Source organism: Lutjanus erythropterus, chromosome 15 (genome assembly GCF_056507025.1).
Source record: "Lutjanus erythropterus isolate fLutEry1 chromosome 15, fLutEry1.hap2, whole genome shotgun sequence".
Lineage (NCBI taxonomy): Eukaryota > Metazoa > Chordata > Actinopteri > Lutjaniformes > Lutjanidae > Lutjanus > Lutjanus erythropterus.
In genome coordinates this window covers 20853827-20875428 of record NC_139331.1, presented here as the reverse complement: position 1 = coordinate 20875428, position 21602 = coordinate 20853827, and the positions used below count along the sequence as shown (strand labels likewise).

General features: G+C 39.6%; 1 protein-coding gene across 4 annotated transcripts in view; it reads right to left on the bottom strand.

The window, feature by feature from the left end:
• Positions 1–2676: 2676 nt before the first annotated feature.
• Positions 2677–21602, bottom strand: part of sipa1l1 (signal-induced proliferation-associated 1 like 1) — a 105822-nt gene continuing 86896 nt past the window's right edge. For 2 of the 4 annotated variants that reach the window (XM_084736920.1, XM_084736922.1), the window contains exons 19-28: positions 18380–18477; positions 17418–17905; positions 15983–16174; positions 14272–14440; positions 12711–12945; positions 12198–12368; positions 11973–12084; positions 10547–10625; positions 7492–7604; positions 2677–6586 (exon numbers count right to left, since the gene is read on the bottom strand). In XM_084736920.1, the coding sequence (XP_084593046.1) occupies positions 6547–6586; positions 7492–7604; positions 10547–10625; positions 11973–12084; positions 12198–12368; positions 12711–12945; positions 14272–14440; positions 15983–16174; positions 17418–17905; positions 18380–18477 (1697 nt within the window). In that variant the 3' untranslated portion in view covers positions 2677–6546. Of the gene's footprint in view, positions 7605–10546; positions 10626–11972; positions 12085–12197; positions 12369–12710; positions 12946–14271; positions 14441–15982; positions 16175–17417; positions 17906–18379; positions 18478–21602 lie in introns of all 4 variants that reach the window. The other 2 variants (XM_084736923.1, XM_084736924.1) reach the window with 1 other exon arrangement.

Below are 21602 nucleotides of genomic sequence, written 5' to 3'. Positions count from 1 at the left end.
AGCAGCAGCATTTTAACCATCAGTCACTTTCACTTCAATTAATTTACTCAACTATTTTTTAAATACAATTTTTGTTTATCTAAAGAATAAAAGTATATTATCTCTAAAAAACATTATTAGCTGGTTAAACTTTTTCAAAACTTAAAACTAAAAAATCTATTGCAGTATGTTGCCTAGAAATTTCGAGTTTTCTCATCTTTTTAATTTTTATAGTGAACCGACGAGGTCATAATGATGAAAGTTTTACAGTTTTTAAGGTCAGATAGTTTCAGGAGGCCTAATTTTCATGTTTCATGAGAAGAATTTGCAGATTTTTAACTCTCTTTTTTGATTGATTGATTTATTAATTTATTTATTTGAAAACTATCAATTTCCCCTATAAATCACACGATATTTTACTTGTTTGTAGCTTGTTTACCAGTTAATACATACCCCTACATTCTCATGTTCTTGTAGTACTGAGGTATGATGCCAAATAAATGTATATACAGAATAGTTTAAATAGCCTTATTTCTTTATTAATATAGCTTCTGAAATCACAATTCATCTCACAACCTGACAATATTCAGTCAGACAGTGGTGCAGTGTTGCATGGAGGTGATTAAGGCAGAGCTTTTCTTCTATTGAGGCCAGATTCCATTATCACAGAGCTTTTTCTTCAGCAAAGTTTAGAGATGGTGAGATCTATATTTTGTGTTATCTAGAGAGAAAAAAAGCTGAATTATGTTACTATCACTTCCAATCATCTCTTTCAGCAGTGGTGAGCAGCTGCTGCATAATGAGAACAGAAGAAAACACAGGCAAGGTGGTTTCTGGCTGTGAGAGCAGTTAAAGTGCAATCAGGTGAATCAGTATGATAGAGGAAGAATCGCAGCCTGAGGCAGACGCAGTCCAAATCCCAGACCTCTACCCTCCGTCCACACTCCGGTTACTCACTGTTAGATACAATCAGACAGCAGCTCTGCAGGAGAAAGTAAATCCACTTCCCCTCTGACTGACAGGCAGAGCAGAGTCATTATTACAGTATGAGAAGGACAGAGAGAGACACATCAGGACAAATGATGCTGTTTGCTGTTAACCCCATGAAGCCTCAAACATGAAATCATTATCAGAAAATTCTACATTTTTATATTGAGAAGTTTATTGAACTTTTTGAAAATGTTTTTAAAAATTATTATGCATGATTTTTTGTTTGTATCATTTTATGCATTCAGCTTTTTATGCCAAGTTAGAAGCAAAATATATATATATGTATATATTTGATCACATATACTGTATTTATATTTTTTAAATGCCTAACATTATTAATGTGTGTATACTGTATTAAAATGCACAATATTTAAGTTCCACTGCTAGGGTTCTCTCTCACATTATATGCAAGAATCACCTTCACAGACAAAGTAATGTATTAAGTTTTATTCACATTATGTTTAGTCATGTTAGTTACTCTCCTGTATTGATTGCGTCCACATGTAGCTGTCTAAGTATGATTTATAGTTCTTATCAGTTGTGTCGTTTCAGTTCTTCCTATATATTATAAAAAAGTGTAAAATCCCTTTTTTTCACCTTCACTTTTTCTTTTCACCTCTTACTTTGCCACTTTCTGACCTCTGGAGAGAATCTGGTATTCAACAGGACAGAACAGGGAAGACTACATAGAAATACAATTTCAAGTTTAAATGTTTCATAAAAATACACTTTTGACCTAGAACTGGATTGATTAAAAAAAAAAAAAAAAAGAGTCTATGATATTCAAAGCCATAAAAATATTATGAAATACAAAACATTAAAGATTTAGAGCAGTGTTTCCCAACATAGATCCTTAGAACCACAGACACGTCCACATGGACATGCATTAACTTTTGGATCCTACATCAACTTAGCCACCATACTGGACAGGTCAAGACAGTCCGACCCATGGAGGTCGGTTGAGGAGAAACGGTTATAGCTCTTTTTATTCTGGAAAAATTGAAGCTCCCCTGTTTACACGGATTTGACAGGACAGTCTTGACCTGTCCAGCCTGGCTGTGACGTGGATGTAACGCAGCAACGAACCGAAGCGGTCAATGCAGCGTCTACATAAGATACTTCTATGCTTGGGACACTCTGCTCTGCATGTATTAAATGTTTCCCTCCTCCAGCACACCTGATTAATTTTAACAGATCGTTATCAGGATTCTGCAGAGGCTTGATGATGAGCTGATCATTTGAATCAAGTGTGTTGAAAAGAGGGAAACATCTAAAACATACAGAGCAGTTTTCTCCCAGAACCAAGGTTGAGGAAACATTGATTTAGGAAATAAAAGCAACTAAAATACCTTATCATATACACATTGTTTGCTAATTACAATGTATGCTGCTTCCATCAAGCAAATAATTAAACTATGAATAAAATACAAATCTTAATCTTTCCATCATTTCTCAAAATCAGCAAAATGAGTAGCTCAGCCAGTCATCCAAGCTGCAAAAAAGGAAACGGCCATCTCGACTCTGGTCAATAAGAGAATTGTTAACATGATTGTACAGTAGGATTTTATGGTAATTCTGAAAAACTAGTTTATCGAATGTGATACAAATGGTGTTAGAGGGTTTTAACAAAGTAAGCAAGAGATCAACATCATTAAAAGGCAAAAGCTGTTTAGTGCAGAAACACAAACTAGTCAACAGCACCACAAATCGATACGGCATTTATTTATTTCAGAAACTTTAATACTGTGATCACTGCAAATGTCTTTTTCATACCTTTACATGTTACAAAGACAATGGATCCGGGATGTAAACAGCATCTTTAATTCTGTAAAACTTATGGTCCTCTTGAAATCGTGTGCTTCATCTCCAGTCAGAGCTGATCACTTCACTGTTTAGTCTGTTCTTCCGACACAGCTGTGTGAGCTTTGTGAACCCTTCCTCCCCCGCTGCAAATCACTAACCTCGCAAGTTGTGTTTGACTGAAAACCAGCGTCCCAACAGTACAAACAACATCCAGCCTGCTTCTTGTCTGATCAGTGATGCTTAAGGAAAAGAAGGGCTTGTATTCTTTGAAGTGAACTAAGTCGAGCACCTTCCTCTGTTAGTCAGGAACCGCACTGGCAGAAAAACTACGGAGCAACACCGAGACAAGATTGCACAGGAATGGATCTAGTCACCCTTCTTATCCAAAACCTGTAAACACAATCCTTTTTTATAAAACACTGTGCAAAGGTTCTTAAAAATAAAAGATATTACAAAATGGAACATTTGAACATCTGAACATCTGAACATTCACATTTCCCACATCCTTCTGAAAAGCACCAAAAACAAAGCTGAGGAAAGGAAGAAACTCTATGCACAGTAAAATAACTCAACATTCACACTGGAGTAACTGGACTGGTGTGTGTGTAATCATGTCTTTGTTTAAGGTTGATAACTGTATCCAACATCCAACTTGATGCACACTTTTAAAGATGCGAGCAAAACATCTGCACTGCACAGTTTGTCATTTGGCCATACTTCATTTGAAATACAAAAAACTAGAGCGCTTTCCATGTACAGTAAAACATCACCTATTAGGCATCATTTAAGCATCGACATACAATTTACAGTCTAAACTTCCTGGATTGGGAACATTTCGGCCAATGTGACTCATATTTTGTGTAAATTCTAAGGATTTCACATTACTGGATGACTACTAGACTGCTTTATACAACTGGCCATCTTGATAAAGGGATCGTTCTGATTTAAAGTGGGGTTGTATGAGGTATTATATCATAGTCAGCACATTACCCACCTACCTAGATAGCAGTTGGCATGCTCCCAGTATGGAAAAGCAACAGCAGAACTGTCGTATGAAGCTAAACAATGCACTGCTACGAACAGAGTCAGCAGCAAAACTTATTTTAGCCATCGGTCTAAATGTACACTATATGTTAGATATGTTTAGTGCCACAGTAATCTCCATTATCAGCCTACCTAAGTATGATTTATGAGTAAGATTTCATTTTAATGCCTTTCTTCATCATCTGTGAGTCCAAAATATCAGATTTCTGCACAGAGAAAGTAAGTGTGCATCTTCCTGCTGACAGTGCAGAACCTGCTACCATTAGGAGGCTACAGTTTCTATCACTCTTCTCCGCTTTTATCACATTAGTTTTGTGGTTTGTGGTGATTTACAGACTCGATTAGTGAATTTTACAGTCTGCCATGCTGTTGCTTTGCTCAGTGTACGACAAAGCTGATAAACAAGAGTCATAACTTGTTTACCAACCACTCGTTTCCCCTCCCTCATCAATTAACCAGCATGTTATCACAATGATTTTTTACAATAAGTACAGCAGTTTATATAAAACTATATTTATGATTCCCCTTATTAGTAACTCATCATTGAAATGTTCTCCCTGTCTATTTTGGTAAGCTTCTATCTCTTTTAGCCGGTTAATGTAATGCACACTGACTGACAAAGGAAAATAAAATGGTTGCTGTACAGAGAGCGATATTTGGCTTTCATAACTATTATTTCCCATCGGAAAAGGCTGTCTGACAGCAGGGTAAAGCAATGAAAGTATCCTAAATATAGTGTATACTTAAACTAATATAGATTTTTTTGAGGTGGACCCATTTTTGCTGCTGACCCTGGCCACTGGTCATTGCTGTCAGTCAGTACCTCATACAACTCCGCTTCAAAACCAGAACTACATCTTTAAACTGTTAAAACAACCAAATTATCTCACCAAGCAAAACATGTGAGCTATATTGACTGTTCCCGTCTATACAGACTGACAAGAGATTCTTAAAACAGAACCAAGAACTTTTACATCTTTTTGTTAAGAGTCCACTCATCTTCCTGCAAAGCTGCAGAGCTGAATGTCAGTTATAGTAAACATCACATTTATTTAGGCTTGTTTATATTCTCTTTACATTCAGACCGGGTGCCGTCTTGTGCTATATGCTGCAGGGTTTTTTAATTGCATCAATTTAAGATGCAAATTTACTTTAAGAAATTCAGAAACTGAGAGTGTTTCTCATCGAAATGGACAGGGAATTAAGGCTTGCACCACATTTGTGAGCCACAGTTTCAACGCTTGAGTTGACAACCTCAAATAACCCTAAACACTGTTGTTGATGTGTCTGAGCAAACGGCTGTGTGGCTCTTGTTTGTGTTGTAATTAGCTTTGTGATTTGGGGAGATATTTCTTCCAAAACGCTCTTATTACGGGGGCTGGCTGCACTGAAAGATATACTGCATGTAACTGAATGCAAAAAGGCACACACACTGACACATTTCCATACACTTCACACACACTCTCATCCCTGCGTCTGGAGCCTGATTGTACTCAGTAAAAATATTCATGTGAAACAAGAGAAAGGCTGATTCCTCTGTACAAACATCTATGAGGCAGACTTCACAACTGAGAGTATGAAGCTGATTAAAACTTGTGTAAGGTGAGTGTGTATGCGTGTGTGTTACCAGGTGTGTTTATTTTTCAGGATGAAGAAGAAGAGCCTTTCCCTTTCATCTGTTCCCCAGGTGCTGTTTCAAAGGCACATCCCTGCTCTGCCTGGGAGTAAAATGACCAAAATAAGTGACTGTAGGCACGACTGGATAGACTGATGTACATTCACACGATGACAACACACACTGCCACTTACACAGCAGCTCCCTCTTATTATGGGTATTTTAATCTAACCATATAAGTAATTTTTGTTAAACTACTTTCTCAAAAAATCCTCAACAAATACTGAACCTGAGGAAAACTATAGATGATCAGATTTAACACACATACACACATACATACAAGTACACCTAAAGTCTGCTCCCTTTTATCAAAAAAAAAAAAAAATTCAACCTTTGATTGTCTCTCAAAGCTGGCGTCCTGTGTTTGTGTGGCCTCCCGGTCGATGTCTGAGTGATTGCTGAAGAGGCGTTGGAAAAATACAGAGTGACTGGCAGCACATTTAATAATCATGACACTTCCACTGGTCACCACTAGAGGGCACTGTTAAGCAACACGACAGCAGGCTCGGGCACCACAAAATACAACATAATACAGAATAAAAAGCATATAGTCAAGGCTTGAGCCAGAATTAAGAAAGAAAGCCATTTAAATAATATAGCTAGTGACCTTTTTCTGTTGAGGAACTAAACACTGATGTCAGTTGTACTGTACGAATAGAACAACTTATTTATTGGAATTATAATACAAGGAAATAAATTAACCTGGGAAAAAAAAACGTCCCTCCTTTTTACTTTTCCCTCCTAAAATGTCTCTCGTTTACTGTCAGCTGGCTCTCTGTATTCCAGACAGTGGGATGACGAGTCGAGTCCTCTCTTTCCCTTTTCCCCCCAAAGCATGACGTTCGCTGCTTTAAATGGAAGCGGATAGAGGCTCTTGTGCAGCCTTGAAAACATCTCTTCCCACACTTCCCAAACTTCTTCCCAGAGACAGGAGTCCTGACTTCTTCCTATTGCTTTTAAGACACATACAATTGGGATGGACCAAAGCACTCTGGATATCAGTCATGTTTTATGGCACCACTTGCCGATGGCTTATAAATATACTCCTCTGTCTGTCAGGTGTTTGTTTGTGCTGTAGATGCTGTAAATCCAGATCTGAGTGACACAGAGGAGAAAAAAACAAACAAACAAAAAAGAAAAAATAAACAAACACACTGTACAAATCCAGGTTTCTCTCCTGTTCAGAGGCAGATCGACCTGCTTCCATGTCGGCGTTTGACCATTCAGTGGTCAGACGCTATACTTCTTTACTCTCCGTTTACATGTGAAGGAAATAAAAACCTCTCCTGTGTCCGGTGGTCTGCTGCCTTCAGATTCATTGTATGATCGTGGACCGGCAGATTTGTTCGCGTACCTGTCTCAGATTTTCGTGGCATTTCAGAGACTTCTTTCTTTACGTTGTGTGAATGTCTCTGCTACCATCTACTGGAGGGTTTGATTTGGCACAAAAGACTTTCAGAGAAGCTGGGCAACATTTGGAAAAATTAGTTGAAAAAAGAGGAAAAGTAAATGGCCAGGTATCTACTGTAGGTTGTCCCTAAAAAGAGAAACACATTCTGAGAAAGCACAGCACGGGGAGATCGGGAAGAGGCAAAACAGGCATGGGAAGAGCTTTCTCTTTGTTGGCAATTTTGTGAAAAATATTTTGGCACAACAAGATGAGAGAGAAGATCAATTTGGAAACGCTCTGATGGTTCCATTGGAGAGTAGAGGTCAGTCCTTCATAATCTGATAAACGACACCCATTTTTCTTGAGTCTCATTCTGAACAGTTCAGCAGAGGGTCTGTGGAGACTGGTCAACAATATTAGCCGCTGATGTTTGAAGTCAATGGAAGATGGTTGGAAGATTCTCCAAGTCTCCACCTTTCTGGTCAGTGTCGATCCCCCTCTGCCTCTCCGCCCAGACTGTGTGTGCTGATGTGTGCGTTTGTGTGCGTGTGTGTGCAAGTTAAAATGTGCAGATCGGGGTCAGTTCATGTCGATGGTGTTGAAGACCCACTCTGTGAACTTCTTGAGCTTGGCGGCGGAGGTCTGGGACTCTTCCTGCAGTCTCTGGTTGTCCTCCCAGAGCCTCTTGATCTGAGCCTGAAGTCTCACCTTCTCTTCACGCTCCTGTAACAGACAATAATAAATTAAACCGGTTATCAAGCAGTTAACTTTGGGAGAAAATAAAATAATGGAACTAGAAGCTTGTACTCAGCAGAGCTGAGCAGAGCTGTTCAAAAGACTGATGTTTTGGTGTAGAGCTGGATTAGATCGTCCCAAGTGATTGAATTTAATTCCAACAAGTAACCACAATCACACTCAAGGTTCAAAAAATGGTCTCATTATAATGGAATGGCTGCTATGAGGGCAAACATTATCATCTTGGAACAGATTTCCAGTCGTACCCAATTTATGTAATACTGTTGAGGGACCCCAGTGTGAAGGAATATTAGAATAAACCATCTTAGAATAGGTGAAAATATCACATTTATACTGCATGCAAAAAACTGCATGGAGGTTTGTCCAAAACTGTATGGGACTGGTTTTAAGTGGGCATGTCTGTACAGATATATTGAAATGGCGAAATTTAACTCTGGCGCGTAATTTAGGCCCCTCTCCAACATGCTGACATGACATTGTTAGTTAGCTATGCGTGCCCTAAGTCATATATTTTCATATGATACCAGTATTTTCACTCAAGCTTTAAAACTGAGCCCACCGCAGCCTCAGACAGTCAGACAGATGTTAACACACACAGGACCAAATACATGAGCAGATAATGAGTGTTAAAATGGAGTCTCAAAGTACAATGTAGATAAAAGAAAAAAAAAAAAATCCACTAAACAACATAAACACATTACTCTCTATATAATTTATCTGTGTGGTGTTTACATAAACATGTCAGGCCTGCAGACAGTGAGTCACAACTCGATAGAGCTGAAGGGCTTTGTGGGTAGATTTGAACAGTTGACATTTTGAATCCGCCAAAAGCACTAGTTGGGCGCAGGAATATAAATATCTAACCAGTAAAGAGAACACAGAGAGTTTGTGCTGTCAATCTGCTGTTTCTGGCTTGAGGGTGGTTGAAGGAGGTGAGAGTGAGGAATATTCCTGGTGTCAAACTGATCAACTGCTACTTCAAAAATAAGAACTGCAGACACCTTAATACTTTCCAGTATTTCACAGACAGCAGAGGATTTACTAGGAATTGCATAAGAAATAATTAACAAATAGACTGCATCCATTTTGTGGGCAAAAACTGTCAAAAGGTCAGACTTGTCTGCAACTAGCACCTCAAAATAACTAAACCTTTAAAAAGGGACAAAGGGCTACAGCATCAGATGACCTTTTAGCTTCCAGTCCTGTCAGGTAACAGTCACAGAGCTTCTGCACACAATCCCCAAAACTGGATGAATTAAAAACATTTACCAATGCTGATGTAAGAAGTAGAATTTGATGTAAATATGGATCCTTCCGGTCTGGGGTTAACAGTAGGGTCGGTCTGGAACTAGCGGTATGATGGTGTGAGGAATGTTTTCTTGGTACACATTATGCAGGGTAGTACCACCTGAGCATCACTAGCTAGCTAAAAAACTTTGTATGTCAAAACTACTTGAGTAAAAAGGAGGCTTTCGGGAGTAGGTGAACATGATATTTGTAGCATAAACATGGTATCAAGCATTGTTTGACACTCAAGAGTTAGCTTGGCTCAAGGGAGGTGTGTGCAAAACACTACATCACACACACACACACACACACACACACACACACACACACACACACACACACACACACACACACACACACACACACACCTAAATCAAGTAACACATCCCTGAAAGTTCAAGATTTTGAACTGGGAACAAAGTGGTAGCAACTGAAATGCAGAGGCAAACTAGATAAGAGTATCAAGGTTCCTACACATTTTTCATTTCAAAATTCCATACTTTTCCAATTTCCAAACTTCTTAGTAGATTTCTTACACCATTATTGGCCTGTAACTACAAATAGTTAGACATTTATTATGTAAATCAATTATTTTAAAATTCAGCTGTTGAATGTTACATTTCGACTATGTATGCAATTATATTTAGGACTGTCAAACCAAACTTTGCTTATGCAGAAAAAAATAGTCTGTTTACTTTTCTGATAACTATATCACATGCATTTGGCTTTTTTTAAATGTTATGTGTATGTACAAATCAAAGATATTGCCACATTTTCTTCTAAACTAATTTGGTTGCGGATATCTTTATTTGGATTGGTTCTAAAGCACTGGGGGTAGAGCTGTGTTGCAGGCTGGGATGTACAGATATAGAGGCAGCTCTGTGTAGGAGGGTGTGTTAAGTTGCACAGCATACTTTCAGCTTTACTTTTGACGACAACAAGCTCCCTCTGGCACACGTTCTCTGTTAAACATTTTAGCTGCACTGGCTGCCTTCTCCAAATGCTATGAAAAATATTTTAGATTTTTATATTCCTGAAACAGAGTAGGGGCAATAATCTAAAACACCATAGTGTCCGTAAGTTTTCTTTTTTCACATTTACAAACACCTGGAAATGACTAAAAATCAAATTACACACTTTTTCATACAACGTGGGAATTCTGTAGCGTATGAGTGGATAAGAAAATGTCTGAGTCAAATGATTCTGATAAATACAACAGCAAAATTAAACCGCCCCACTCCTTCCAGGTGATTTGAAGTAAAAAAAAACAGTTTGAGTGACTGCAGTGAAAACTGAGTCAGCAGTTAAGAACAATGAGCAGCAGAGAGGAACCAAAACAAGTGTGGCAGAGCACCACTGCTGACTGCATTTTCTATTGAAGACAAAATATATAATTACATCTGCTCCCTTTCCCACTGTATGCAAATCAACCAAAGCCTTTAATTTTGTATCTCTACTGCCACTTGAACGGAGATGGGGAGCCAAAAAATCTTTTAGTACAACAAAGAGTAGAGGCTGTAAACCATAAATAATAATAACCAACTGAAACTCTGTGCATACAAATAGTGCATGTACTGGTTATATGTATATATAAGTGGATATGTTTGCATTTTTTCTCTGACCTTCTTCAGGTCCTCCTGGAGCATCTTCACCATGGCCTCCAGCTTAGTCACCTTCCTCTCCAGCCCTATGTGACCCTCACTGTGGAAAAGAAAGATACACATTCACTTAGTCGGCCTTGGTAGTACACTCAGTAGTAGAGACAGACAACTAGATTCTTTTACGTTCAGTCTTGACCTCAAATCTCACTGAAGAACCATAAGAGAACAAAGTTTACACTAAGTGTATACTATGTGCCCTTGAACATGATAACCACTATTTTAGTCTTCATTCTGTACATTCATTCACTGTTCCTGTATAATAGTTTCTGTTCGTCTTGTACACATCAGTCACATTTCTTCTGCTGATGTAGTCTTCTTCCTGTAAATTCTAGACAAACTGCTCACTCTGTACAGTTGCTGTTTGCATTTTCTGTTTTAGAGGCCTCACTGCATTTCGTTGTACTGGTATTTACTGCGTGCAATGACAATACAGTTGAATCTAATATAATATAATATGACCCCAAAGGACATGAATAATTAAAAAACACTGAGCCAAACAGGAGCTACACAACAAGACAACTCATTGGAATAATTGATACAGTCTGTTTTTAGCAGTAGTTAACTATGATTAGCTTTACAAACAAGATAGTGAACTTTATTCTTTCCTCAACAATGGAAGGAAACAGATTTATTTTTACTCAAAGGAACAACTGATTAAGTTAAAGTTCCTTTGAGTCTTTACTCATTACTGTGTCTAGTTTAGTTTAGGTTCTGGATATGGCACTACTATACCTGTAATCACATTCCTTCAGTAACTGATTACATCATACGTCATGATACTGGAATTCCTTTTCTTGTTACAGTGTCTTGAAAAATATCAATATTCAAATTTCAATACCACTGGGAAAAATGGACTATGGACTATGTGAGAAAGTGCAGCTCTTACTGAAATAATAATACTTAGAAAAATTAGCATGAAAAGCATTACAAATGTTCAGTATTGATATTTCTTGATATATAGATATTTTTGATGACACTAACGTATTTAAAATTACATAATCAGACTACAAAAAAAAAACAAAGTAACCGATCAGCCCAGATTACCTTTGAAAAAAATGTAATTCGATTAGAATTACACTGTCAAATTGTCAGTTGGGTTGGGTTGTTTTTATTAATGTTTTTTCAATGATGATTTATGGACAATGACGTTTATATTCCATTTTTATTTACATTGAAAATGAAAGATTGAAGATGGTGGAAGATTTTGAGTAGGTGCTCATCTTACCATCTTTTTAAGGGTATTCTGATTTGCTGCCATGTAATTTGTATTCAGTATCTGACAATATTTCAAGCAATCTAAACCAAACCTGTTATTAGGATATGGTGTGAATATAAATAAACAAAATGTAGAAACAAACTAGTTACAAGTGTATGAGTATGGCGTTACCTGGATGAGGGCCGTGACAGTGGAGCAGGCTGCAGCTCTATGTGGGGCTGTTGGGGACTGGAGGCGCCACTGCTTCGGTGGTTTGCATCTCCAAAGACAAAACTTCTCTGGACTGGAAGAAGAGAGAAACGGATAAGCCGTGTAAGCATTTCAGGGTCATAACATGCAGAATTTCTTCAAGCCATGTGCTTATTTTAGTGAAAATAAACTACAAAAACACTGTACCATAGTGTGTGTTTCTTTCACTCTCGAAAGTGTTGGCCACATCTACCAGGTGTGTCCACTCGAGAGGGCTGTCCCTGTCTGAAGATGGGAGGGGCATCAGCTCCTGAGGGAGGGGTCCACGATGACGCTCCACCAGATCCACCAATGATGTGTCAGATGCTGAAAGGTCACCTATAAAGAGAAAAGAGGTTGTGGAAGGAAGTGAATGTACAATTAATTTTCCACATTGTTTCTGTGATCATTATGTATGTTTAATCAAAAGGGGGCAGGAGATACACATCTGGAACATCAGCTCGGTAACATATCCTCAGTTTAAATCAAAAACAAAGCCACATGACTCAGTGTGGATGAATAAACCTCCATCTCCTGCACTAATTTCACTCCACTGACAAACGGATCATGTAACAATGGTTACAAAACATGGTCTCTTGAATCCTCTTCATCTTCATTTTCATCTTTTGAACGTTTACCTCCATGGGCAAATATACCTCCACCTTTCTCCTTCTTTCTTACCGTGAAGTTTGACTCCCAGCTTATACGAGGGCCGTCGGAGGGGAACACCTCGGGTGGTGGGTGAGCGTGGGAGGGTGGAGCAGCTGAAGAGAACGTCAGCGCCAAGAGCCGGTTCAGGCACCGTGTCGCTCAGAGGAGGAAGGCGCTGGCCACGGTAGATACTCTCATCTGACAGGGTACGATGGAGTGAGCGATGGCGGTTGTGAGACTGGCCTGGTGGCGATTTCTGGCCGTGCTGCATAGGAGATGTGGGTGGAAGTGTTATTGTAAGCATTACTAAAACCCAAGATCTGAAACTATGCATTATGTGGGCGATCACCTGAATAGAGACGACACATCAGTGCTTCTGGGTGTTGGAAAATCTACATTTACAAGGCTAAATCTAGTTAAAGTTGTTACTAGTACTTTAAAAGCATTTTATACCGCTTGCTTAATGTTTTTTAGGCATTTAAGGGACAGTTCACCCCAAAATCAATAATACATATTATTCCTCTTGCCTGTAGTTGCAATATTGCCAAATCCTGACAACTTACACTGAAACAATTTGTATCAGACTGGGCAAAATGCGTCTCTGAGGCTGGATCTGGTCCACTAAAAGGTTCCATGTGGCCTGCAAAGCCCTCATGAGTATTTTGAAATATTGCAATTTAATGTAACAAAAGCAATCAATATCATTTTGCTTATTAAATCATTATCAGGCCTTTATTCTGAAAGGGGTCAGTGCTGTGTTCATTATTAATGATAATGAACTCTATATTTTATATTAAACTGCAGCTTTATTCACTCATTAAGCACATTCATGTTGTTAACATTGTTTCTCCTCTATTGCTGCAACCTGTATCCAGCAGACAGGATATAGACCATAGAGCTTCAGTCTTTGGACTCAACAAATAATGTAATTAGCCCACAATGTGAACAGGTGGCAATTCAGAAAGTATGACCGACAGGCATTACTGCGTTACACATCGTTAACTATTCCATAACTAGAAATTTGGCCATTATCAGAACATTATCACATTTGTGTCTGGCCCAAGGCAGCCTGATCCTCCCCCATGAAAAATAATTGCACATCCCTGATCTAGATGGATGAAAAACACTACAGACAGACAAAAATATATATTGTTTATGCTTAGGTGAATTGTCCCTGTAATTACAAATAGATGTTGTCATTTATTGCCTGAGTTTTGCTTTGATATTTGCTTCTACAATTTACATGAATAACAAAAACATGAATGGAATGCAAGATGGATTGGACAAATGTAGGTAACTTATTGAGGTTTCCAAGTGGTCCCATCCTATCACAAAGATTTCTTTGAGAGAGCCAGTCAGAAGGTTTTGTGTCAAGAGCAGATTCAGAATTACTTGATTTTGCCTAACCAGGTTTTATCTAGCCAGATTTAAATGATGATAACAGTACTGATATGTTGTTAATCAAATTAACACGAAAGAATAAAAAGAACTTGCTTGATACAGTTTGTTCATTCTAGGATTTTTTTCTTTTTAATGCGTCCATTAACAGGTTGTTCCTGCAACCAGATCCACAAACATGCTGCAGATGTACCTTTTCCTTATGTCTGCGTGGAGGTGGAGGGGTGTCTGGTGCACTGTGCCTCTTCACATCTTCCTCCATAGTAGATTTGGCGTGAGGCTGGGGAGAGTGCATATCCCGGAGAGAGGGCCTGGCTGCTGGGGTTGGAACAACCTCCACTCCACCTTCTCCTGGAGACTTCCTATAGACACACACACGCAGACACAGTTTGAGCAACCAGGATCATGAGATAAATTCTGCACACTGAATGGTTAGTGAATTATTACGATATTCTGATAATAACACTGATGAATAATAAAGATATGTGGTCATTCGGCTTCCACAGATCTTTTCATTAGCACACTGCATTCAGTTGCTGCATCACTGTTAAGCCTTTAGTGTAATATCCTCTTCAACCACAAGGGGGTAATCAAGTAATGCGCATATTATTATTACCAAAAGACATTAATAGAAAGGCAGAGTGGGCGGATAAGTAATGGGATCAAATGCAATCACATACAGCAGCTCCACAATAAATACTATTATTGTAAAGCTAGTAATGTTCAATTTTGTCACCCCAGTATATAAACAGGGATGGAGAAAAAAAGGACACTGCAGTCTGATATAACAACATTGTAAACTACAAAGGTCCATCATCACCTCTGGAACAGTCTCAACATCAATGCACTTCCTACTTGACTTGGGAGGTTTACAAAAGCAGACCTCAACCTGGTACAGTTGTTTTTGAAACTACAGCAATGATAAAAACATTAGGTAAGAATTTGTCATAGACATTTCACTAAGTTTACCAAGTTTCTCCTCATTAAGCAGCTCTTAAAATTGCATGTTTTCTTTAATGGGAGTTTGGGAATATTGCAGTTCATCATCTTCAACATCTTCTGTTTATTTTGGCAGGTAATAGAGCTCAAACGCATAACTTGCATTGCAGTGAGCCAAATGATGCACTTACAGTACATCAGTTGAGTAGGCAGTCCTTCAATAGGGCCCAAGGCACACGCAATAGAAATCTAAATGAATTTTTTTGGGGCGGCCAAGTCATATTCCCCATTGACAATTCGTAAAAAAAAAAAAAAGGCCACCCACATTAGCCTTCGACACAAACTAAACAAAGAGCATGATATCTAAAATTATAAGATTTTACCACCACCTCACACAATTTCAAAACTATTTTCAATCTGTTAAATAAAGTAATGTTTTGAATTGAGGATTGAATACTAGTATTTAATTTCAGAATGGGTGAAACTTCCTTATTAAATAAAACCTGTTAAGATAATGTGCTAGTTTGTCTCTAATTAGCTTAGCTAAGTATATTGTCCTTATTTCTTGTAAAGGGATGTATTGTTAAAATACACCACATTGACATTTACCACGCAACCTGTCCCTTCTCTTGCTTTTTTTCCCCCTATGAATCTATGTACACTCATCTCATACATGATGTCTCTGGCAAAATATGGCCCAGACCACCTCCGAATGTGGTCTGAGAAATCTAAATCCATCCTCAATGTGTCTTGGGTGCATTCACCTGTACTTGGAGCTGTCCACCGGTGATCTGATCAACCATGACGCATGTTAATACTAGATGTAAACATCTTCGTTTTTTCGGCCTGCCTATCACACCTTTGAACATTGCAAACTCTCTGGCACCATTAATACCATATACCTTAAAAGATGTGTCTAACTGAGCAGCTTAAATCCACAGCTGGGCTGTTTGCCCCGTCCTTACTTGCGTGTGTCTCCGAAGTCAACAGAATTGATGGTGGAACCAGGCTTCCTCCAGCCAATCAGGTACTTGGACTGTGCTCCCTGGCGGGGGTAGAAGCTCTTAGGCCCAGGGGACGCCGAGGACTGGGATGAAGGGGAGGTGGCTGAAGAGGAGGACTCGTCTCTTGGGGAGCTGTGGCCTGAGTGCCTGGCGCTGATGGAGGGAGGAGAAGGAGAAGGGTTGCTCATCCTGGCAAAGCACTACAAATAATAAAAACTTAAGACACTTATATAAGAAAGTGTGATGGTGACAGAAGTTGCACAGTCTTGGATTTGAAAACCATCTTAAGGCAATGACAGACTTTTTTTTATGGATTACCTAATTTATCTGGGTCTATATACTGTTTTGAAATGAGAATCTAAACTTAAAAAAATACATTTTGGCATTGGGTGAATAACTTATAAATAGTGTAACATTCTAATCATTTAGCGTTTTCCAGGGAGGACATAAATTATTGAGTTATAGATGGAAATTATATCAAAGTATCACCTGCAGTCAGGCCAATCTTGGCAAACTCATTTCAGAGCCCCTTCTTATTCCCCCTCTGCCACTATGACAGAATACAAATGCAGCCTAAATGCTGGACAGATGATACCAAGGTCATGAACTGTAACTCTATCTAAACGGGTGAATTAAGACTTCTTCAAACAGGAAGCGCGAGACACTAGAGTTCTCTCAGCTCCAGACACTGATTCAGCTGTGAAAAGTTGGACACGTGTTACACATTTCCTGAGGCACAATGTGGGAGATAAGAGGGAGTTAAAATTACTCCCGCCCTGTTCTTGTTTTCTAGGAAACCATATATTGAGAGGGTGCTGGTCAAGTGTGTGTGTTCTTCTTGGGCAAGGAAATGTTGGCTTGAGTAATGAAAATTGGAAACATGCAGCACAGGTCAGGTGAATGCTGTGACGACACGTGACAAAGTGGAAGGGGTCAAATGTGAAATTAGACCTGAAATGAGTTTAAGCTGTGAGATGCAACTTTTATTAAGAGAAATTGGATTTCCGCTTCATTCATTTGCAGTCTGCGGCGATGCTCTCACAGCTGCATTACCCTGTTTGCTACTTTGGAATATTTTTGGCTCATTCTAAGGTAACAAAAACACAACAATTCTTATCTTCAGGTAATTATACACTCAGGAAAACATGCTTAATAGTATATCTATTTCTGCCATATTCTGCCAAATTTCCCTCCCAGATCTTACACACTGGACCTTTAAAGCAGCACAGTGATTGTGTTTGTCATCTGCTTCCTATGCTGATTCCTTCAGCCTGAGGCAAGATCATGTTTCTTTCTGGCTAAACAGGTCTTTAAGATGAGTAGAAGGTCTTGTGTTTATGAATGTTCATTCCTCTAAAACAAACATTTAAACATCACCACAAGAACACAGACAGACCTCGAGTGTGATCCAGCTTCACTCAGACTGTAGGTGCTGCTGTCTCTCACAAGGAGATGAGTAGGCGGGGTTCGGCCTGTCCCGTCCAGACTCCTTTCTCCTGGAGGACCCGGTGACTCGGCGGCAGCGGGTGACCTCTCCAGCATCCTGCGGCCTCCCTCTGTGGGGCTGTGCCATGGAGACACTGATCGCTCCCTGCTCTCTCTGCCTCCACTGGGAGCCAGCAGGGAGGTGGTGCTGCCGTGATGAGAATGGGGGTGGGAGTGGTGAGGGGCTCCATAAGAGCTGGTGTCAATACCGCTGTCAGCTGACGCCCCCTGGAGGTAGCCTCCTCCTCCCAGGCCGTTGGGTTCGGTTTCACCCTGGTCACCGCTGGAGCCTCCGCCCGCTCCCATTTCGTACCATTTATCGCTGTCACTGTGGCCGCCGCTGGAAGCTGTACTGGAGAGAGTGTTACTGCTGGAGTGCCCAGAGTATGGCCCGTCGGACTGCAAGGACAAACAGGAAGAGGAGGAGCAAGGGGAAATGACATATGAGACAGGTTTCCATGTTAGTGAACATTTTATAGCAAATAAATTTTTATTTGGTGATGACCACATCATTAAAATTACTTTAAAAATCAGACTACAGTATTATAAACTATGCTAACAGAATGAAATTTATACTGTATGCTAACAGATATTAAAAAGTCTTTCACACAAAACTGAAAGGACATTCAAAAATCTCTTTCTTTCATTTTTTCTATATAAGGATAGTGATCACTGATTGGCAACAACAGCATAATTGTTTGCCTGTCTGGCAATAGAATTTGGGCTCCTTGGCAGAGACCTCTGAATTAGCTTTCTCTGCCAGTCAAATTAGAGGGCTTGCTTTCACCAAAATGGGACAGGGGTATGACGCAAGGGCAAAGTACCCAGATGTGCTGCTCTTATCTATAGTTTCAGACAGGTGTAAAGCCTGACCTGGCTGCCCTTCTTCGGGGAGAGGTGGATGACCTGCTCCTGCCTCTGGATCCGCGGAGCTCCAGAGTAGCCTTGACCAGACTTGGAGACTGGCGCCTCTGCAAGAAACAGACCAATGAACACAGCTAGGGTTAATGGCAAACACACACACAGGCCCTGTGGTACAAACAAATGACTTGCTGATGATTCAACAGAGAAGTTGTTCTCCTCTCTGCTCATTTATGTGTATTTTGTTACTACAGCACTCATGCTTCCAGGAGGCCCATAACGCTGACATTGTTTTCATTCTGCCTCTGCCGTGTCCATGCACAGAAACACAGATCACTTGTCATCAAAAGCAGCGCACATCAAACAGAAATTTTTCCCCAGACGGTCGCTGCTGGCTTTGTTTGTTCTGGGCAAGCTGTGCCGCGTGAGAGAATGTGTGTATGTGTCCTGAAGTGAAACTCAGGGTATAAATGGGACTGTTGTGTAATTGTCTCGATGTTATGCAACAAGACATACAAAGTAGGCAGCTAATGACCACAGCACCATGAGAGAGAGAGCAAAAGGAGGTATCATAACATCTGCTGGGGTGAGTCTAGTAATGTAGCGAACTCCTCCATATCTCACTTAGAATATTCATGACTCTGCACAGTTTTCTCTGCAGAATGGCCCAAAGGCCTCTCTGTACTAATTAGAGATGGTTGCACATGAGCATGCCCTGCGTGTGTGAATGACTGAGCATATATATATACAGTATTATATGTGCTTACATGTTTGTGTGTGATGTATTTTTTTGTTAATTAAGAGTTCTTATCCGGGTTCCTACATGTTTTCTTAAGATGAATTCAAGCACTTTTTAAGCATTTTTCAGGATCCATTTTCAAGCTTTTGCAGCACCTTATCTCCGTGGTAAATTATACCGAAAATGATTATTTTGCTTGTTCATCACATTAATTCAGATGTTACTGTGCTATCAACAACCATAACTATATAAACAGCATTCTGTAGAGGGATGACAAATTAAACGAAAACACAGCAAAGTTAAACAAATAAGTGAGTGGTGACCAGTTTTCAAATGGAAAACATGCCGTTCCACGCAAACTATCACACCACACATACCCATTTCAGGTAGTGTGCATGTGGATATGAACATGGCTCCAAGCTAAGGATCTACAATGAAGATTTGGGCTAAAAACATGGCGTAAATGACGTATTTCAAGTCAATGTGGCATGTCAGGGCTTTAGGAGACATGGATTATACCAGACCAGCAGTATGGAGGCATTTTATGCATTTTGGGGAGTTGTTTCTTAACATTTAAAACCTGGTCACCATTCATTTCAATTGTTTGAGAGATTCTGGAGCACGGTTTTCCTGTGAAACTCCAGCCATGTTTTGTGGACTGAAAAATTAAACCTGCCCTTCAGTCAACCTGTGGGTGAGTAGATAATGACTGAATTTTCACTGTAGGGTGAACTATACCTTTAATGATGGCCTACCACAATGTGGGTAGTAGACTAACCTAAAACACTAAAGGAAAATCTAGTAGGCCACACCCCTGAAACAAAAACACACATAGCCCCAGGCATGGTCAGTGAGTGATCCATAATTATTTCATATGATCCAAAGTAAGAGGTGATGACAGGACAACAAAGTGTGAAATTAAGTGGAGTCTAAGGTTTACATTTCCAAAATATCTCTAAGAGATAGCTGCTAGTTGGCTAGCTATGCACTGATCTAATGCTTGCTTATTAAGATTATTAGCTATATTGTTTGAAGGGTAATGTTACATTGCATTTTCCATAAATGAAGGCACTGTAATTGACATACAATGCCAGGATTACAAAATCGCATCACTCTCAGCCTGTAAACTGTAAATTTGCTAGGTAAACAAACTTATACCTTATTTCAGTGTAACGTCAGCCTATTGAAAAATTACCTTCTACAGCTTTTGTGGCTCAAAAGTGCGTACTTTCCCATGGTGAAAAGCTGCACATTATTTTTGCAGACTTTACAAGAGGCTGCTTGTTTTTTTGTATTTTCAAGCCAACACTCACTGCAACAAAACCCTCCCAGCAGGTTGTCGTCACTCGTTGTTCCATCAGAGGACACACATTTAAGAAAGCAAAAACCAAAAACTGACAGATTATTAGCCACATGCACAGGCTTGGCAAGGCTGTAGCAGAGTCACCTTAATTTCATTTTGTGCAAAAAGCAAAAGGAATTAGGCTCTCTGTAACTTATTTCATTTATTCATCTAAAAAGCTGACTATTCAGTCAGATGGTGATCTATTATGAAAGTAATGTATTTATAATTTCAAGCAGTTTCAAGCACTTTATCCTAAATTCAAGTACTTTTCAAACCTTGGAAACACCACATTAAAATTCAAGTGTTTTCAAGGATTTCCAGCACCTGTACAAAACCTGTTATAGATACGACTGGTCAACCAATACCACTGTTAAGATAAGTTCCTATGAACTGGTAGAAAAGTCATGACAAATAGCAATTTTCTGCACCTCACCATCCAATGTATGAATTTATCATAACCCTGGCATAGGTTATCAACAAAAAATGGAGCAAATGTGGTATTAAATGGTAGACGCAACAGAAAAACTTGATGCAGTAATTACCTGAATGTAAAATCCCATATAAGCTACATTAAGGGCTAATGTAATGTCCTGGTTGTGTGTGACTGGAGCTGAGAGACAAAAAGCAAGAGCGAGAGCGAGAGTGAGTATCCTGCCCTCTGCATGACTTGTATTATTTCTGGAAAGACTGCGGCCACATCATCATCGCTGAAGACTAGCGGGTCAAGGGGGTAAACATGGGAGGAAGAGGAAAAGGACAGAACCCTAAACCACAGGGACAGCAAAGTAGACCGTGAAGGGCCGGACACTTGGCTGACACAGGCCAAGCTGGCCCAGCTTGCATTGTTCCACCCTGACCAATAAAGACATAAGTGCTCTAAACCACCACAAAATGAGAGACCAGGGCCTTTCTCTGTGATTGTGGCAGTTAGGAACAGGTTGAGGGCACGGCTGAAAGTACAGGCTGGTCAACAATCAACCAAAGCAACATCCTGCTGGGAATCAGAGGAGCGGCAGAGGAGCATGTAAGTCTTTGTGGCTTTCAGAGACCAAGCTGGTAAACAAGACGAAAAGTCACAAAAACACAACACATGGGAGAATAGTCATAATTAAATGAAAGCCAATGTAAAAGAGAATAAAAAGATGAATGAG